Source organism: Bombina bombina, chromosome 1 (assembly GCF_027579735.1).
Source record: "Bombina bombina isolate aBomBom1 chromosome 1, aBomBom1.pri, whole genome shotgun sequence".
NCBI lineage: Eukaryota > Metazoa > Chordata > Amphibia > Anura > Bombinatoridae > Bombina > Bombina bombina.
Genome location: NC_069499.1, coordinates 217,263,477 through 217,279,162, shown reverse-complemented (window position 1 = coordinate 217,279,162; position 15,686 = coordinate 217,263,477). Strand labels below are relative to the sequence as shown.

The 15,686-nt window shown below is 41.6% G+C and overlaps 1 protein-coding gene across 1 annotated transcript in view; it reads left to right on the top strand.

Moving 5' to 3' along the window:
• Positions 1 to 15,686, top strand: part of PRPF39 (pre-mRNA processing factor 39) — a 139,311-nt gene that overhangs the window by 96,846 nt on the left and 26,779 nt on the right. Inside the window, 1 exon segment of the mRNA XM_053697846.1 lies at positions 11,607 to 11,739. Within this exon segment, the coding sequence (XP_053553821.1) occupies positions 11,607 to 11,739 (133 nt within the window).

Here is a 15,686-nt window from a genome sequence, read left to right as displayed (position 1 = left end):
TTCTTATCTTTTAAGAAGGAGCATCAGACTAGGTGTTACTTACAGCGAGTACCTTTCACTGATGGGTTACAAATAGCCTTGCCTAATTCGTGATTTGCCGGCGTCAGAAGGATTATACACTCAGTCCTCGCTGTCCTGTTCCTATTTGTTGGTGAGGGACCAGAGCAGATTCTGTTAAGGATTGCTCTGGGTAAAGTACACACCTGTCATCATTTAAAGTGCCTCTGATTAACCCAAAATAAAGTTCAGCTGTTCTAGTAGGTCTTTCCTGACATTTTGTTAGTCGCATCCCATCCTACAGCAAAAGCCATGGTCCGCAGAGAGCTTCTAAAGCATCAGAGGGATCGCATTGTTAAAAGGTATCAGTCAGTAGAAGGCTACAAAAGAATTTCCAAGGCATCAGATATACCATGGAACAAAGTGAAGACAGTCATCCTCAAGTGAAGAAAATATGGTGCAACAGTGACATTACCCAGAACTGGATGTCCCTCCAAAATTGCTGAAAAGACGAGAAGAAAACTGGTCTGGGAGGCTGCCAAGAGGCCTACAGCAACATTAAAGGAGCTGCAGGAATATCTGGCAAGTACTGGCTGTATGGTACATGTGACAACAATCGCCCGTATTCTTCATATGTCTGGGCTATGGGGTAGAGTGGCAAGACGGAAGCCTTTTCTTACAAAAAAAAAAACATCCAAGCCCGGCTAAATTTTGCAAAAGCACATCTGAATTTTCCCAAAAGCATGTTGCAAAAGGTGTTCTTGTCTGAGGAAACCAAAGTTGAACTTTTTGGCCATAATTCCAAAAGATGTGTTTGGCGCAAAAACACTGCATATCACCAAAAGAACACCATATCCACAGTGAAGCATGGTGGTGTCATCATGCTTTGGGGCTGTTTTTCTTCAGCTGGAACTGGGGACTTAGTCAAGGTAGAGGGAATAATGAACAGTTCCAAATACCAGACAATATTGGCACAAAACCTTCAGGCTTCTGCTAGAAAGCTGAACATGAAGAGGAACTTCATCTTTCAGCATGACGATGACCCAAAGCATACATCCAAATCAACAAAGGAATGGCTTCTCCAGAAGAAGATTAAAGTTTTGGGATGGCCCAGCCAGAGCCCAGACCTGAATCAAATTCAAAATCTGTGGGGTGATCTGAAGAGGGCTGTGCACAGGAGATGCCCTCGCATTCTGACAGATTTAGAGTGTTTTTGCAAAGAAGAGTGGGCAAATCTTGCCAAGTCAAGATGTGCCATGCTAAAAAAAAAAAACCTCATACCCATAGTGCTGTAATAAAATCAAAAGGTGCTTTAATAAAGTATTAGTTTAAGGGTGTTCACACTTATGCAACCATATTTTAGATTTTTATTTCCCTTTACCTAAAAGATTTGTTTGTTTTTTCAATTGAGTTGTACAGTTTATAGGTCACATTAAAGGTGGAAAAAGTTCTGAAATAATTTATCTTTGTCTCATTTTTTTACATTACAGAAACCTGACATTTTAACAGGGGTGTGTAGACTTTTCTTCTATAAGGTACGACGAGTCCACGGATTCATCCTTTACTTGTGGGATATTATCCTCCTACTAACAGGAAGTGGCAAAGAGCACCACAGCAGAGCTGTCTATATAGCTCTTCCCTTAGCTCCACCCCCCAGTCATTCTCTTTGCCTACTCTAATTACTAGGAAGGGTAAAGTGAAAGAGGTGAGAAAATATTAGTTTTTACTTTCTTGAAGCAAGAGTTTTTTGTTTTAAATGGTACCAGTGTGTACTATTTACTCTCAGGCAGCAGATGGATGAAGACTTTTGCCTGGAGGATGATGATCTTGGCATTTGTAACTAAGATTCAGTGCAGTTCCCACAGAGGCTGAGGGGTACATGAAACTTCAGTGTGAGGAACGTTTTCATGCTATGGTGCAGTGAGGTATGTTCAGTCATATTTTTCTGGAGAGACTGTGTATTTCAGAAAGGCTGACAGTATCCCCATGAGGGTAAGGGTAAGCAGTAATCCTGAGAGCTATAGACGGGCATTACTAAGCTTGCATAAGGGGCTAATTAAAAAATGGTTGACACTGAGTTTTGAATGTTTGTGGGCAATCGTTTTATGAACTGGGAGTGCTGTTAACGTTTTGTGGGCAACTTTATTGAGGGTACACTTGGCTTTTTTTTGTGTCTCAGAACCCACATGGCTAGTTTAAAACCGCTCTGGTGCGGTTCTTTGAGGCTGTAGAGACATTGCGTGAGATGGGCGGGGCCTATTTTCGCTCCTCAGATGCCCAGTTGTTTTCACGCAGCAATCTCCAACTCCTGAGGGCCCTTGTGAATGTTTTGGGCCAAATCGAAGCTTTAACCCCATATTTACTATCCCTGAGGGCAGGTAGGAGCCACAGCAGGGCTGTGGCAAGGTGCTGGGGGTGTTTTTTTCCGGATTTAGGCCTCATTTCAATCCGGTTTGCACATTAAAGGGTTAAATGTAAAATTTCCTTGTGGGGCAAACTTAACTACACATTGAGTCTGCATGCAAAAAATTGAAAAATCTAGTTTCTCTGCAGCTGACTGCTTGGAGATTGAACGCTTTATTTTGTCCAAGCGGGGTTTCTCTGAGTCAATAATAGATACCTTGATTCAGGCTCGAAAGCGTGTCACTAGGAAAATTTATCATAAAATATGGCATAAATATCTTTATTGGTGCGAATCCAAAGGCTACTCGTGGAGTAAGATCAGGATTCCTAGGATTTTGTCCTTTCTCCAAGAAGGATTGGAGAAGGGGCTATCGGCTAGTTCCTTAAAGGGACAGATATCTGCCTTATCAGTTCTACTGCACAAGCGTCTGGCAGATGTTCCAGACTTTCAGTCGTTCTGTCAGGCTTTAGTTAGAATCAAGCCTGTGTTTAAACCTGTTGCTCCGCCATGGAGTTTGAATTTAGTTCTTAAAGTTCTCCAAAGGGGTTCCGTTTGAACCTATGCATTCCATAGATATTAAAGTTTCTGAACTGTCTGCATTGCAATGCGACTCGCCTTATCTTGTTTTCCATGCTGATAAGGTGGTTTTGCGTACCAAACCTGGATTCCTTCCTAAGGTTGTTACTAATAGGAATATCAATCAGGAAATTGTTGTTCCTTCTCTGTGTCCTAATCCTTCCTCTAAGAAGGAGCGTCTCTTGCACAACTTGGATGTGTTTCGTTCTTTGAAGTTTAACTTGCAAGCGACTGAAGATTTCCGTCAAACATCTTTGTTTGTTGTCTATTCTGGAAAACGTAGAGGTCAAAAAGCTACGGCTACCTCTTTCTTTTTGGCTGAAAAGCGTCATCCGTTTGGCATACGAGACTGCTGGACAGCAGCCTCCTGAAAGGATTACAGCTCACTCTACTAGAGCGGTGGCTTCCACATGGGCTTTTAAAAATGATGCTTCTGTTGAACAGATTTGTAAGGCTGCGACTTGGTCTTCACTTCATACCTTTTCCAAATTTTACAAATTTGATGGTTTTGCTTCTTTGGAGGCTATTTTTGGGAGAAAAGTTCTTCAAGCAGTGGTGCCTTCTGTTTAACCATCTGTCTTGTCCCTCCCGTTCATCCGTGTCCTGTAGCTTTGGTATTGTATCCCACAAGTAAAGGATGAATCTGTGGACTCGTCGTACCTTATAGAAGAAAAGTAAATTTATGCTTACCTGATTTCTTCTATGGTACGATGAGTCCACGGCCCGCCCTGTCATTTTAAGACAGAGTATATTTTTTGATTTTAAACTTCAGTCACCTCTGCACCTTGTAGTTTCTCCTTTTTTCTTCCTGTACCTTCGGTCGAATGACTGGGGGGTGGAGCTAAGAGAGGAGCTATATAGACAGCTCTGCTGTGGTGCTCTTTGCCACTTCCTGTTAGCAGGATAATATTCCACAAGTAAAGGATGAATCCGTGGACTTGTCGTACCATAGAAGAAATTAATTTATCAGGTAAGCATAAATTTACTTTTTTTTTCTCTCTCCATTCACTGATAGCAGTATATTAGTTGGAGCCATAGCATTTAATCGGCACAATAGTAATAGTTATGCAAATTCCCTCAAAGGTCACATATTGTACAGTTTCTAATACTACAGAACGTTATTTCTTTCATATAGGTGGCGAGAGTCCACGACCCGTTGCATATTGGATATACATTCCTACCTGGAGGAGGCAAAGTTTACCAAGCCTATAAATACCCCTCACACATACCACAGTTTTTAAACCTTGCTTCCTTAGGTGGGTGAAGCAGCCTCCTGAAAGGATTACAGCTCACTCTACTAGAGCGGTGGCTTCCACATGGGCTTTTAAAAATGATGCTTCTGTTGAACAGATTTGTAAGGCTGCAACTTGGTCTTCACTTCATACCTTTTCCAAATTTTACAAATTTGATGGTTTTGCTTCTTCGGAGGCTATTTTTGGGAGAAAAGTTCTTCAAGCAGTGGTGCCTTCTGTTTAACCATCTGTCTTGTCCCTCCCGTTCATCCGTGTCCTGTAGGTTTGGTATTGTATCCCACAAGTAAAGGATGAATCCGTGGACTCGTCGTACCTTATAGAAGAAAAGTAAATTTATGCTTACCTGATAAATTAATTTCTTCTATGGTACGACGAGTCCACGGCCCGCCCTGTCATTTTAAGACAGATTATATTTTTTTATTTTAAACTTCAGTCACCTCTGCACCTTGTAGTTTCTCCTTTTTCTTCCTGTACCTTCGGTCGAATGACTGGGGGGTGGAGCTAAGGGAGGAGCTATATAGACAGCTCTGCTGTGGTGCTCTTTGCCACTTCCTGATAGCAGGAGGATAATATCCCACAAGTAAAGGATGAATCCGTGGACTTGTCGTACCATAGAAGAAATTAATTTATCAGGTAAGCATAAATTTACACACACACATATTGTGTGTGTGAGAGACAAGGAACTTGAAACAGATAAGAAATTGTGTCTTGCACTCTAGCAAACTTTAGTGTTGTGGGAAAGTCCTGGAAATATTGAAGAATGGAATAATTTTTTTTTCTTCAAATGATTATATTTTATTTTTCAGCAATCAAATCTGAAATAGCAGATAATCAAATGTGGGGATAATGTAATTACAAGGACATTTAATTGTAGTGATAAGATCCCTTCAAGAGAGATAACATAATTTATGCTTACCTGATAAATTCCTTTCTTCTGTTGTGTGATCAGTCCACGGGTCATCATTACTTCTGGGATATTATCTGCTCCCCTACAGGAAGTGCAAGAGGATTCACCCAGCAGAGTTGCTATATAGCTCCTCCCCTCTACGTCACCTCCAGTCATTCGACCAAAGACCAACGAGAAAGGAGAAGCCAAGGGTGTAGTGGTGACTGAATTATAATTTAAAAAATATGTACCTGCCTTACAAAACAGGGCGGGCCGTGGACTGATCACACAACAGAAGAAAGGAATTTATCAGGTAAGCATAAATTATGTTTTCTTCTGTTATGTGTGATCAGTCCACGGGTCATCATTACTTCTGGGATACCAATACCAAAGCAAAAGTACACGGATGACGGGAGGGATAGGCAGGCTCATTATACAGAAGGAACCACTGCCTGAAGAACCTTTCTCCCAAAAATAGCCTCCGAAGAAGCAAAAGTGTCAAATTTGTAAAATTTGGAAAAAGTATGAAGCGAAGACCAAGTTGCAGCCTTGCAAATCTGTTCAACAGAGGCCTCATTCTTAAAGGCCCAAGTGGAAGCCACAGCTCTAGTGGAATGAGCTGTAATTCTTTCAGGAGGCTGCTGTCCAGCAGTCTCATAGGCTAAACGTATTATGCTACGAAGCCAAAAAGAGAGAGAGGTAGCAGAAGCTTTTTGACCTCTCCTCTGTCCAGAATAAACGACAAACAGGGAAGAAGTTTGGCGAAAATCTTTAGTTGCCTGCAAGTAGAACTTGAGGGCACGAACTACATCCAGATTGTGTAGAAGACGTTCCTTCTTTGAAGAAGGATTTGGACACAAAGATGGAACAACAATCTCTTGATTGATGTTCCTGTTAGAGACAACCTTAGGTAAGAACCCAGGTTTAGTACGCAGAACTACCTTGTCTGAGTGAAAAATCAGATAAGGAGAATCACAATGTAGGGCTGATAACTCAGAGACTCTTCGAGCCGAGGAAATAGCCATTAAAAATAGAACTTTCCAAGATAACAATTTTATATCAATGGAATGAAGGGGTTCAAACGGAACACCCTGTAAAACGTTAAGAACTAAGTTTAAACTCCATGGCGGAGCAACAGTTTTAAACACAGGCTTGATCCTAGCTAAAGCCTGACAAAAGGCCTGGATGTCTGAATTTTCTGACAGACGCCTGTGTAACAAGATGGACAGAGCTGAGATCTGTCCCTTTAATGAGCTAGCCGATAAACCCTTTTCTAAACCTTCTTGTAGAAAAGACAATATCCTAGGAATCCTAACCTTACTCCAGGAGTAATCTTTGGATTCACACCAGTATAGGTATTTACGCCATATTTTATGGTAAATCTTTCTGGTAACAGGCTTCCTAGCCTGTATAAGGGTATCAATAACCGACTCAGAAAAACCACGTTTTGATAAAATCAAGCGTTCAATTTCCAAGCAGTCAGCTTCAGAGAAGTTAGACTTTGATGTTTGAATGGACCCTGAATCAGAAGGTCCTGTCTTAGAGGTAGAGACCAAGGCGGACAGGATGACATGTCCACTAGATCTGCATACCAAGTCCTGCGCGGCCATGCAGGCGCTATTAGAATCACTGATGCTCTCTCCTGTTTGATTTTGGCAATCAATCGAGGAAGCAGCGGGAAGGGTGGAAACACATAAGCCATCCTGAAGTTCCAAGGTGCTGTCAAAGCATCTATCAGAACCGCTCCCGGATCCCTGGATCTGGATCCGTAGCGAGGAAGTTTGGCGTTCTGGCGAGACGCCATGAGATCTATCTCTGGTTTGCCCCAACGTCGAAGTATTTGGGCAAAGACCTCCGGATGAAGTTCCCACTACCCCGGATGAAGAGTCTGGCGACTCAAGAAATCCGCCTCCCAGTTCTCCACTCCCGGGATGTGGATTGCTGACAGGTGGCAAGAGTGAGACTCTGCCCAGCGAATTATCTTTGATACTTCCATCATTGCTAGGGAGCTTCTTGTCCCTCCCTGATGGTTGATGTAAGCTACAGTCGTGATGTTGTCCGACTGAAACCTGATGAACCCCCGAGTCTTTAACTGGGGCCAAGCTAGAAGGGCATTGAGAACTGCTCTCAATTCCAGAATGTTTATTGGCAGGAGACTTTCCTCCTGACTCCATTGTCCCTGAGCCTTCAGAGAATTCCAGACAGCGCCCCAACCTAGAAGGCTGGCGTCTGTTGTTACAATTGTCCAGTCCGGCCTGCTGAACGGCATCCCCCTGGACAGATGTGGCCGAGAAAGCCACCATAGAAGAGAGTTTCTGGTCTCTTGATCCAGATTCAGAGTGGGGGACAAATCTGAGTAATCCCCATTCCACTGACTCAGCATGCACAATTGCAGCGGTCTGAGATGTAGGCGTGCAAAGGGTACTATGTCCATTGCTGCTACCATTAAGCCGATCACCTCCATGCATTGAGCTACTGACGGGAGTTGAATGGAATGAAGGACACGGCATGTATTTAGAAGCCTTGTTAATCTGTCTTCTGTCAGATAAATCTTCATTTCTACAGAATCTATAAGAGTCCCCAAGAATGGAACTCTTGTGAGAGGCAAGAGAGAACTCTTCTTTTCGTTCACTTTCCATCCATGCGACCTTAGAAATGCCAGAACTAACTCTGTATGAGACTTGGCAGTTTGAAAGCTTGAAGCTTGTATCAGAATGTCGTCTAGGTACGGAGCTACCGAAATTCCTCGCGGTCTCAGAACCGCTAGAAGAGCACCCAGAACCTTTGTGAAGATTCTTGGAGCCGTAGCCAATCCGAATGGAAGGGCTACAAACTGGTAATGCCTGTCTAAGAAGGCAAACCTTAGATACCGGTAATGATCTTTGTGAATCGGTATGTGAAGGTAAACATCCTTTAAATCCACTGTGGTCATGTACTGACCCTTTTGGATCATGGGTAAGATTGTCCGAATAGTTTCCATTTTGAACGATGGAACTCTTAGGAATTTGTTTAGGATCTTTAAATCCAAGATTGGCCTGAAAGTTCCCTCTTTTTTGGGAACCACAAACAGGTTTGAGTAAAACCCTTGTCCTTGTTCCGACCGCGGAACCGGATGGATCACTCCCATTAATAATAGATCTTGTACACAGCGTAGAAACGCGTCTTTCTTTATTTGGTTTGTTGACAACCTTGACAGATGAAATCTCCCTCTTGGGGGAGATAATTTGAAGTCTAGAAGGTATCCCTGAGATATGATCTCTAGCGCCCAGGGATCCTGGACATCTCTTGCCCAAGCCTGGGCGAAGAGAGAGAGTCTGCCCCCCACTAGATCCGGTTCCGGATCGGGGGCCCTCGGTTCATGCTGTCTTAGGGGCAGCAGCAGGTTTTCTGGCCTGCTTGCCCTTATTCCAGGACTGGATAGGTTTCCAGCCTTGTCTGTAACGAGCAACAGCTCCTTCCTGTTTTGGTGTAGTGGAAGTTGATGCTGCACCTGCTTTGAAATTCCGAAAGGGACGAAAATTAGACTGTCTAGCCTTAGCTTTGGCTTTGTCTTGAGGTAGAGCGTGGCCCTTACCTCCTGTAATGTCAGCAATAATTTCTTTCAAACCGGGCCCAAATAAAGTTTGCCCCTTGAAAGGTATATTAAGTAATTTGGACTTAGAAGTTACATCAGCCGACCAGGATTTTAGCCACAGCGCCCTACGTGCCTGAATGGCGAATCCTGAATTCTTAGCCGTAAGTTTGGTTAAATGTACTACGGCCTCCGAAATGAATGAATTAGCTAGTTTAAGGACTCTAAGCCTGTCCGTAATGTCGTCCAGCGTAGCGGAACTAAGGTTCTCTTCCAGAGACTCAATCCAAAATGCTGCCGCAGCCGTAATCGGCGCGATGCATGCAAGGGGTTGCAAAATAAAACCTTGTTGAACAAACATTTTCTTAAGGTAACCCTCTAATTTTTTATCCATAGGATCTGAAAAAGCACAGCTATCCTCCACCGGGATAGTGGTGCGCTTAGCTAAAGTAGAAACTGCTCCCTCCACCTTAGGGACCGTTTGCCATAAGTCCCGTGTGGTGGCGTCTATTGGAAACATCTTTCTAAATATTGGAGGGGGTGAGAACGGCACACCGGGTCTATCCCACTCCTTAGTAACAATTTCAGTTAATCTCTTAGGTATAGGAAAAACGTCAGTACTCGCCGGTACCGCAAAGTATTTATCCAACCTACACATTTTCTCTGGTATTGCAACAGTGTTACAATCGTTAAGAGCCGCTAAGACCTCCCCTAGTAATACACGGAGGTTTTCCAATTTAAATTTAAAATTTGAAATATCTGAATCCAATCTGCTTGGATCAGAACCGTCACCTACAGAATGAAGCTCTCCGTCCTCATGCTCTGCAAGCTGTGACGCAGTATCAGACATGGCCCTAGAATTATCAGCGCACTCTGTTCTCACCCCAGAGTGATCACGCTTGCCTCTTAGTTCTGGTAACTTAGCCAAAACTTCAGTCATAACAGTAGCCATATCTTGTAATGTTATCTGTAATGGCTGCCCAGATGTATTAGGCGCCATTATATCACGCACCTCCCGGGCGGGAGACGCAGGTACTGACACGTGAGGCGAGTTAGACGGCATAACTCTCCCCTCGCTATTTGGTGAAATTTGTTCAATTTGTACAGATTGGCTTTTATTTAAAGTAGCATCAATACAGTTAGTACATAAATTTCTATTGGGCTCCACCTTGGCATTGGAACAAATGACACAGGTATCTTCCTCTGAATCAGACATGTTTGACACACTAGCAATAAACATGCAACTTGGTTACAATCTTATTTAACAAAAACGTACTGTGCCTCAAAGAAGCACTAAACGATTAAATGACAGTTGAAATAATGAACTGAAAAACAGTTATAGCATCACTCTTTAAAAACAACACAACTTGTTAGCAAAGGTTTGTTCCCATTAGTAAAGTAACACTAATTAAATTTTAAACATAAAAATCACAGAGCAACGTTTTAAAACACAGTCACTACATAAGTCTCACAGCTCTGCTGAGAGAATCTACCTCCCTTCAAAGAAGTTTGAAGACCCCTGAGTTCTGTTAGAGATGAACCGGATCATGCAGAAAATACAAGAGTAACTGACTGGAAATTTTTGATGCGTAGCAAAGAGCGCCAAAAACGGCCCCTCCCCCTCACACACAGCAGTGAGAGAGAAACGAAACTGTCATAATCAAAACAAGCAAACTGCCAAGTGGAAAAAATAATGCCCAAATATTTATTCACTCAGTACCTCAGAAATGCAAACGATTCTACATTCCAGCAAAAACGTTTAACATGAATTAAATACCTATTAAAAGGTTTAATGTACTTTTACAGAGTAATTCCGGTGAAATACCATCCCCAGAATACTGAAGTGTAGAGTATACATACATGTCATTATAACGGTATGGCAGGATTTTCTCATCAATTCCATTCAGAAAATAAAAACTGCTACATACCTCAATGCAGATTCAACTGCCCGCTGTCCCCTGATCTGAAGCTTTTACCTCCCTCAGATGGCCGAGAAACAGCAATATGATCTTAACTACTCCGGTTAAAATCATAAGAAAAACTCTGGTAGATTCTTCTTCAAACTCTGCCAGAGAAGTAATAACACGCTCCGGTGCTATTGTAAAATAACAAACTTTTGATTGAAGTTATAAAAACTAAGTATAATCACCATAGTCCTCTCACACCTCCTATCTAGTCTTTGGGTGCAAGAGAATGACTGGGGGTGACGTAGAGGGGAGGAGCTATATAGCAACTCTGCTGGGTGAATCCTCTTGCACTTCCTGTAGGGGAGCAGATAATATCCCAGAAGTAATGATGACCCGTGGACTGATCACACATAACAGAAGAAAAATTAGATTAGAAATGTTTATACCTCTTAGTTTAATAAGTTATCAACTGAGCAGAATCTGTGCTAAACAGCCCTAGCTTGTTAGTGCAGTAATAACTATGCATATTCATATAAGTCCTTGTGTTCTGGGGTAAAGGAAGATCCATAAGAAAAAGGCATAAAAATATTCAAAACAAAACTTAATTATTTTGAAATTATTCACAGATGGGTCGTTGCATTTTTATGCAACTTCCAGGTAATTTATTAATATACCTGCTGTGAGGCTGTGTAATTTGAATTTTTCTATTTTTAGTTGTCTTACCTTCTACAATGTTCCTTTTAAAGTTTTCACTCGGCATCTAGGTGAGACTGATCACCATGAACAGCTTGATACCTGCATCCTATACTGTGTAGGAAGCGGATGGTTGAAAGTTGTGGAAATCGAGTTAGCCACACTGACTGACTGGATTCAGGGGACGCTTTTTAGCTGGTCAGGCAGTTTAAGGAATATAACTTGGGGGGGGGGGGGGGTGTTTGTAGCCTTGGTAGCACTGTTTGACATTGAATTGCAAATAGGTTTTCACATCTTTATGAATATACTTTTATTACAGCTTGGAGCAACCAGAAGCAAAGCGAGCACACGTTGAAGAGCCTGCTGTTTCCACTCAGATGTCTGTTGCTTCTACTACTGCTGCAACCACCGATACAAGTCAAGCTGCTTATAATTATAGTAACTGGTATCAGGTATGATTTTGTTTTTCAACTTTATTCTTAAAGTTCAGCTTTATAAAGATTCATTTATTCTAGCGCTACTAACCTCGTAATGAAAATTATATAATGGGACAGTATAAACCAATTTTCATATAACTGCATATTATAGACACTACTATAACGAAGAATATATACTGATACAAATCCAGTGTTAAACCTTTTAAAAACGTACTTAGAAGCTCCTATTTTAGCACTGCTGATAAAGTTAGACTGGGGCACCCACTTAAATGGGCTGAGGAAGAGCAGACACTCAGCCTCCCCTTCATATGAAAATACCCATTATTCATGCAGGAGTCATGTAGACATCAGTGTGTAGATGTAGGGTATGTAATATTAAACTATATATATATATATATATATATATATATATATATATATATATATATATATATATATATATATATATATATATATATATATATATATATATATATATATATATATATATATATATACTAAGGCGAAGTAGGTATGGAAATGAAGAGCGATATTTAAATGTTCGCGCTTCATTTCTGTACTACTGCTGTCTCCGCCTTAATTTTTTTTTCTGCGGAGAGATGCGGTCGCCATTTTGGGCATTCCGGGTTCGATCTCGTGACCCACTCGTTTGCTCCGGCTGTTTATCGGAACTACGTTCTTCTTTGTTCGTAGTAAGTAAAGTGTTAAATAGAAACGCCTTTAGACGGAGGATATAATTTTTGCATGGATTTAGTTTGCCCTTATAATATTGTTATTTAGAATATTATTTGGTCCTTCATGTTAAATTTGTTTTCTTTTTAGATAAAAACCTTGTGTTTTTACATTAAAGTTTAAGTGGTGAATTCTCCTGTCCTCTCAGAATTTTCAGTTGGAATTCTGTGTGGGTTTTAAAACTCATATTTTGTTTTTCTTGGTATGTATTTTATGGGTTGTTGCTCTCGCTCTCTCTATATCTCTCTCGAGAGAGAGAGAGAGAGAGAGAGAGAGAGAGAGAGAGAGAGTTGCCTCTGACTTATTGTCTCCTAGGATGATGCTGTTTGGGCAATGCCACAGTTTTCTCCTTATATGTCCCAGCCTCTAGGATGTCACATGCAGTGCTCTGCGGTTCCTCATTATCTCCTGCAAGAGTGAATTTGTCTACAGATTTTGTAGCTCGGGTATCCAACGGTATCTGCGGCATTTTCTGTTTTCATTCAGGGAAAAGGGTAAGAGGACATTTAATGTTCTTATCCGTGTCCTCTAGCTTGGGTATTGATTCCCAACAGTTATTATTGATGATCCGTGGACTCGCTGTGTCATTAAAAAGAAAACAAAATTTATGCTTACCTCATAAATTGATTTATTTCTTTACACAGTGAGTCCAAGGCCCGCCCTGTTTTTCAGATAGTTTCTTTTCTATATAAACCTCAGGCACCTCTACACCTTGTGTTACTTACTTTCTCTCCTTTCCTTTGGTTGAATGACTGGGGGATTGTGGGTAGGGAAGATATATTCATCAGCTTTGCTGTGGTGCTCTTTGCCGCCTCCTGCTGGCCAGGAGTGATATTCCCAACAGTAATTATTGATGATCCTTGGACTCTGTCAAGAAATTAATTTATCAGTTAAGCATAAATTGTTGTTTCTTTCCATAAGGCAGGGATAGTCCACAACTTCATTCCTTACTGTTGGGAAATACAACACCTGGCCACCAGGAGGAGGCAAAGACACCCCAGCCAAAGGCTTAAATATCACTTCTACTTCCCCTATTCCCCAGTCATTCTTTGCCTTTCGTACTATAGGAGGTCCTTCTTACGCACTTTTTCTAATTTTTACAAGTTTGATGTGTTTGCTTTGGCTGAAGCAGCTTTTGGGTGAAAAGTTTTGCTGGCTGTGGTGCCCTCAGAATAGGGTCTGCCTTCCTTTCCTTCCTGGCAGAGTCCATGACCCAGCACCTAATTTTTTTGCTGGGTGGCTCCCTTTTTACATTTCTTCTGGCATCTTTTTATACACTGTTTCTCCTACTTTTTTGTTCCCTCTGCCGAATGACTGGGGGGATAAGGGAAGTGGGAGGGATATTTAAGCCTTTGACTGGTGTGTATTTGCCGCCTCCTGGTTACCAAGTGTTGTATTTCCCAAAAGTAAGGATTTAGGCAAGAAAATATCCGGTTACAGATTAAAAAATAACTTTTATTGAAATATCTTTAAAATAACTTTTATTGAAATATCTTTAAAATCGAAAACACAATATTAAAGACCGCAATGTGAGGCCTTTCCACTTAGAAAGTTAGTGTGGGGATTCTAATCAATGATATTTTGGTGCCTTAATCAGATAATGTTCAGACTACTAACATATACTAGGGTTGGGGCAGTGTTTCTACTGAGTGGGTCTGTTTGTATTCCTAAGCGCTTAGCGGGCACGCTGTCTAGTCACATCACGCCCAATTGCGCTATTAAACTCAATGTAGCTCACTCACACTCTGGTCTGGTAGCGGGAGTGAGCTACATTAAGGCCGCCTGTGATTAGACTGCCTGCCGCAATGCGCTTAGGAAAACAAACAGACCTGCTCAGTAGAGCCAGGAGCAGCGTTCTGTAAAATTTTCCAAGTCAAATATCTTTTTAGTCCTTTGACTTAGACATCTGGCGCTAAGCTATTGTTATATAATTCTGCACTATTATTTTGAAGGTTTACTGTCCCTTTAAGGCAATCCTGGAATATACTGCAAGACAAGAAGACGTCACCAGTGTGATAGTTTTGCTTTCAGTATTCTTACAGACCATTAGTCTGGCATCTTCTCTGGGCCTTTGTCTCCAATGCCACAATTATCCAATCTTATTATTTTTGATGGATATCAGCTTCTCAGGGTGGATAGCAAGCACAGGTTTTTTTGGTGGACTTTGCTGTTTTTGTATCGGTTTCCCCCCATTGTCAAGTGTGTTTTTTTTGGGGTTTTTTTTTCTTTATAAGGGTCCTCCACAGAGTCACACGGGGATCAGCACACAATTGTGCCATTCTGTCTGTGGTTTGTGATTTATGATTGCACTTTCTGCAGGTTTCTTCATTATTTCTTATTCAGTCCAGACCTTCTGTCTCTGGGCCCATTACTTCTCTCTTGACTCTCAGCCTGTTACATTAGGTCCCCAGGGACAGTTTGTCTTTCCCTCTCTTGCTTTGGTCTGCTATTGTCTTGACAAAATATTGATGTACGTGGTAGACTTCCTCATTACTTCATAATCTTTAGTGACCACTTTTGCTGCTTGGCATGAGGCATCCTTTTGAAATGTGTTAAAATCTTAAATTATATCACTTCAGTGTTTGTCTGCTTAGGATGCCTTTTGGAGGAAACAACCCACGTAGAAACCATTTTTGTCTTTGCATTTCTTTTTAATGACACAAGTCCACGGATCATCTAATTACTACTGGGAATACCACTCCTGCCCTGCAGGAGGCGGCAAAGAGCACCACTGCAAAGCTGATAAATATCACCTCCCTCCCCTTCCACCCCAGTCATGCTCTTTGCTTACGTTAGTGTAAGGAAGTGGCAAAGTTAGTTGTTAAACTCTTGATTGAAGAATCTTTTTCTATTATTTAAGTGGTACAAGATTTTGCTGCTTTGTTCTAGGGTGTAGCCGTAGTCCATATCAGTCTCTTCAGTAGAGCAGTGGTGGTTTTAGAGCAATGGGAACTTGTGGGACATAATTCTCACTGCGCCTCCCATATTCTGATGCTGCCCTAACCCAGAAAACCTGAGGGATATTACTCGGGACTTTCTTTTTTTTTTTCACAGGTCCATGTGAGGGAGAGGACCTCTCAAACCTGGGAGCTGCCTTTTGCTGTCAGGCAGAATGAGTCAAGTGCTGGCTTTATTTTCTGGGGGTAGTTGGTAAAGTTTGGCACTTAATTTAATAATATGGGACAAACCTCATTTAAATAAGGCTCTTTATTTTTATGGGCACAGATTCT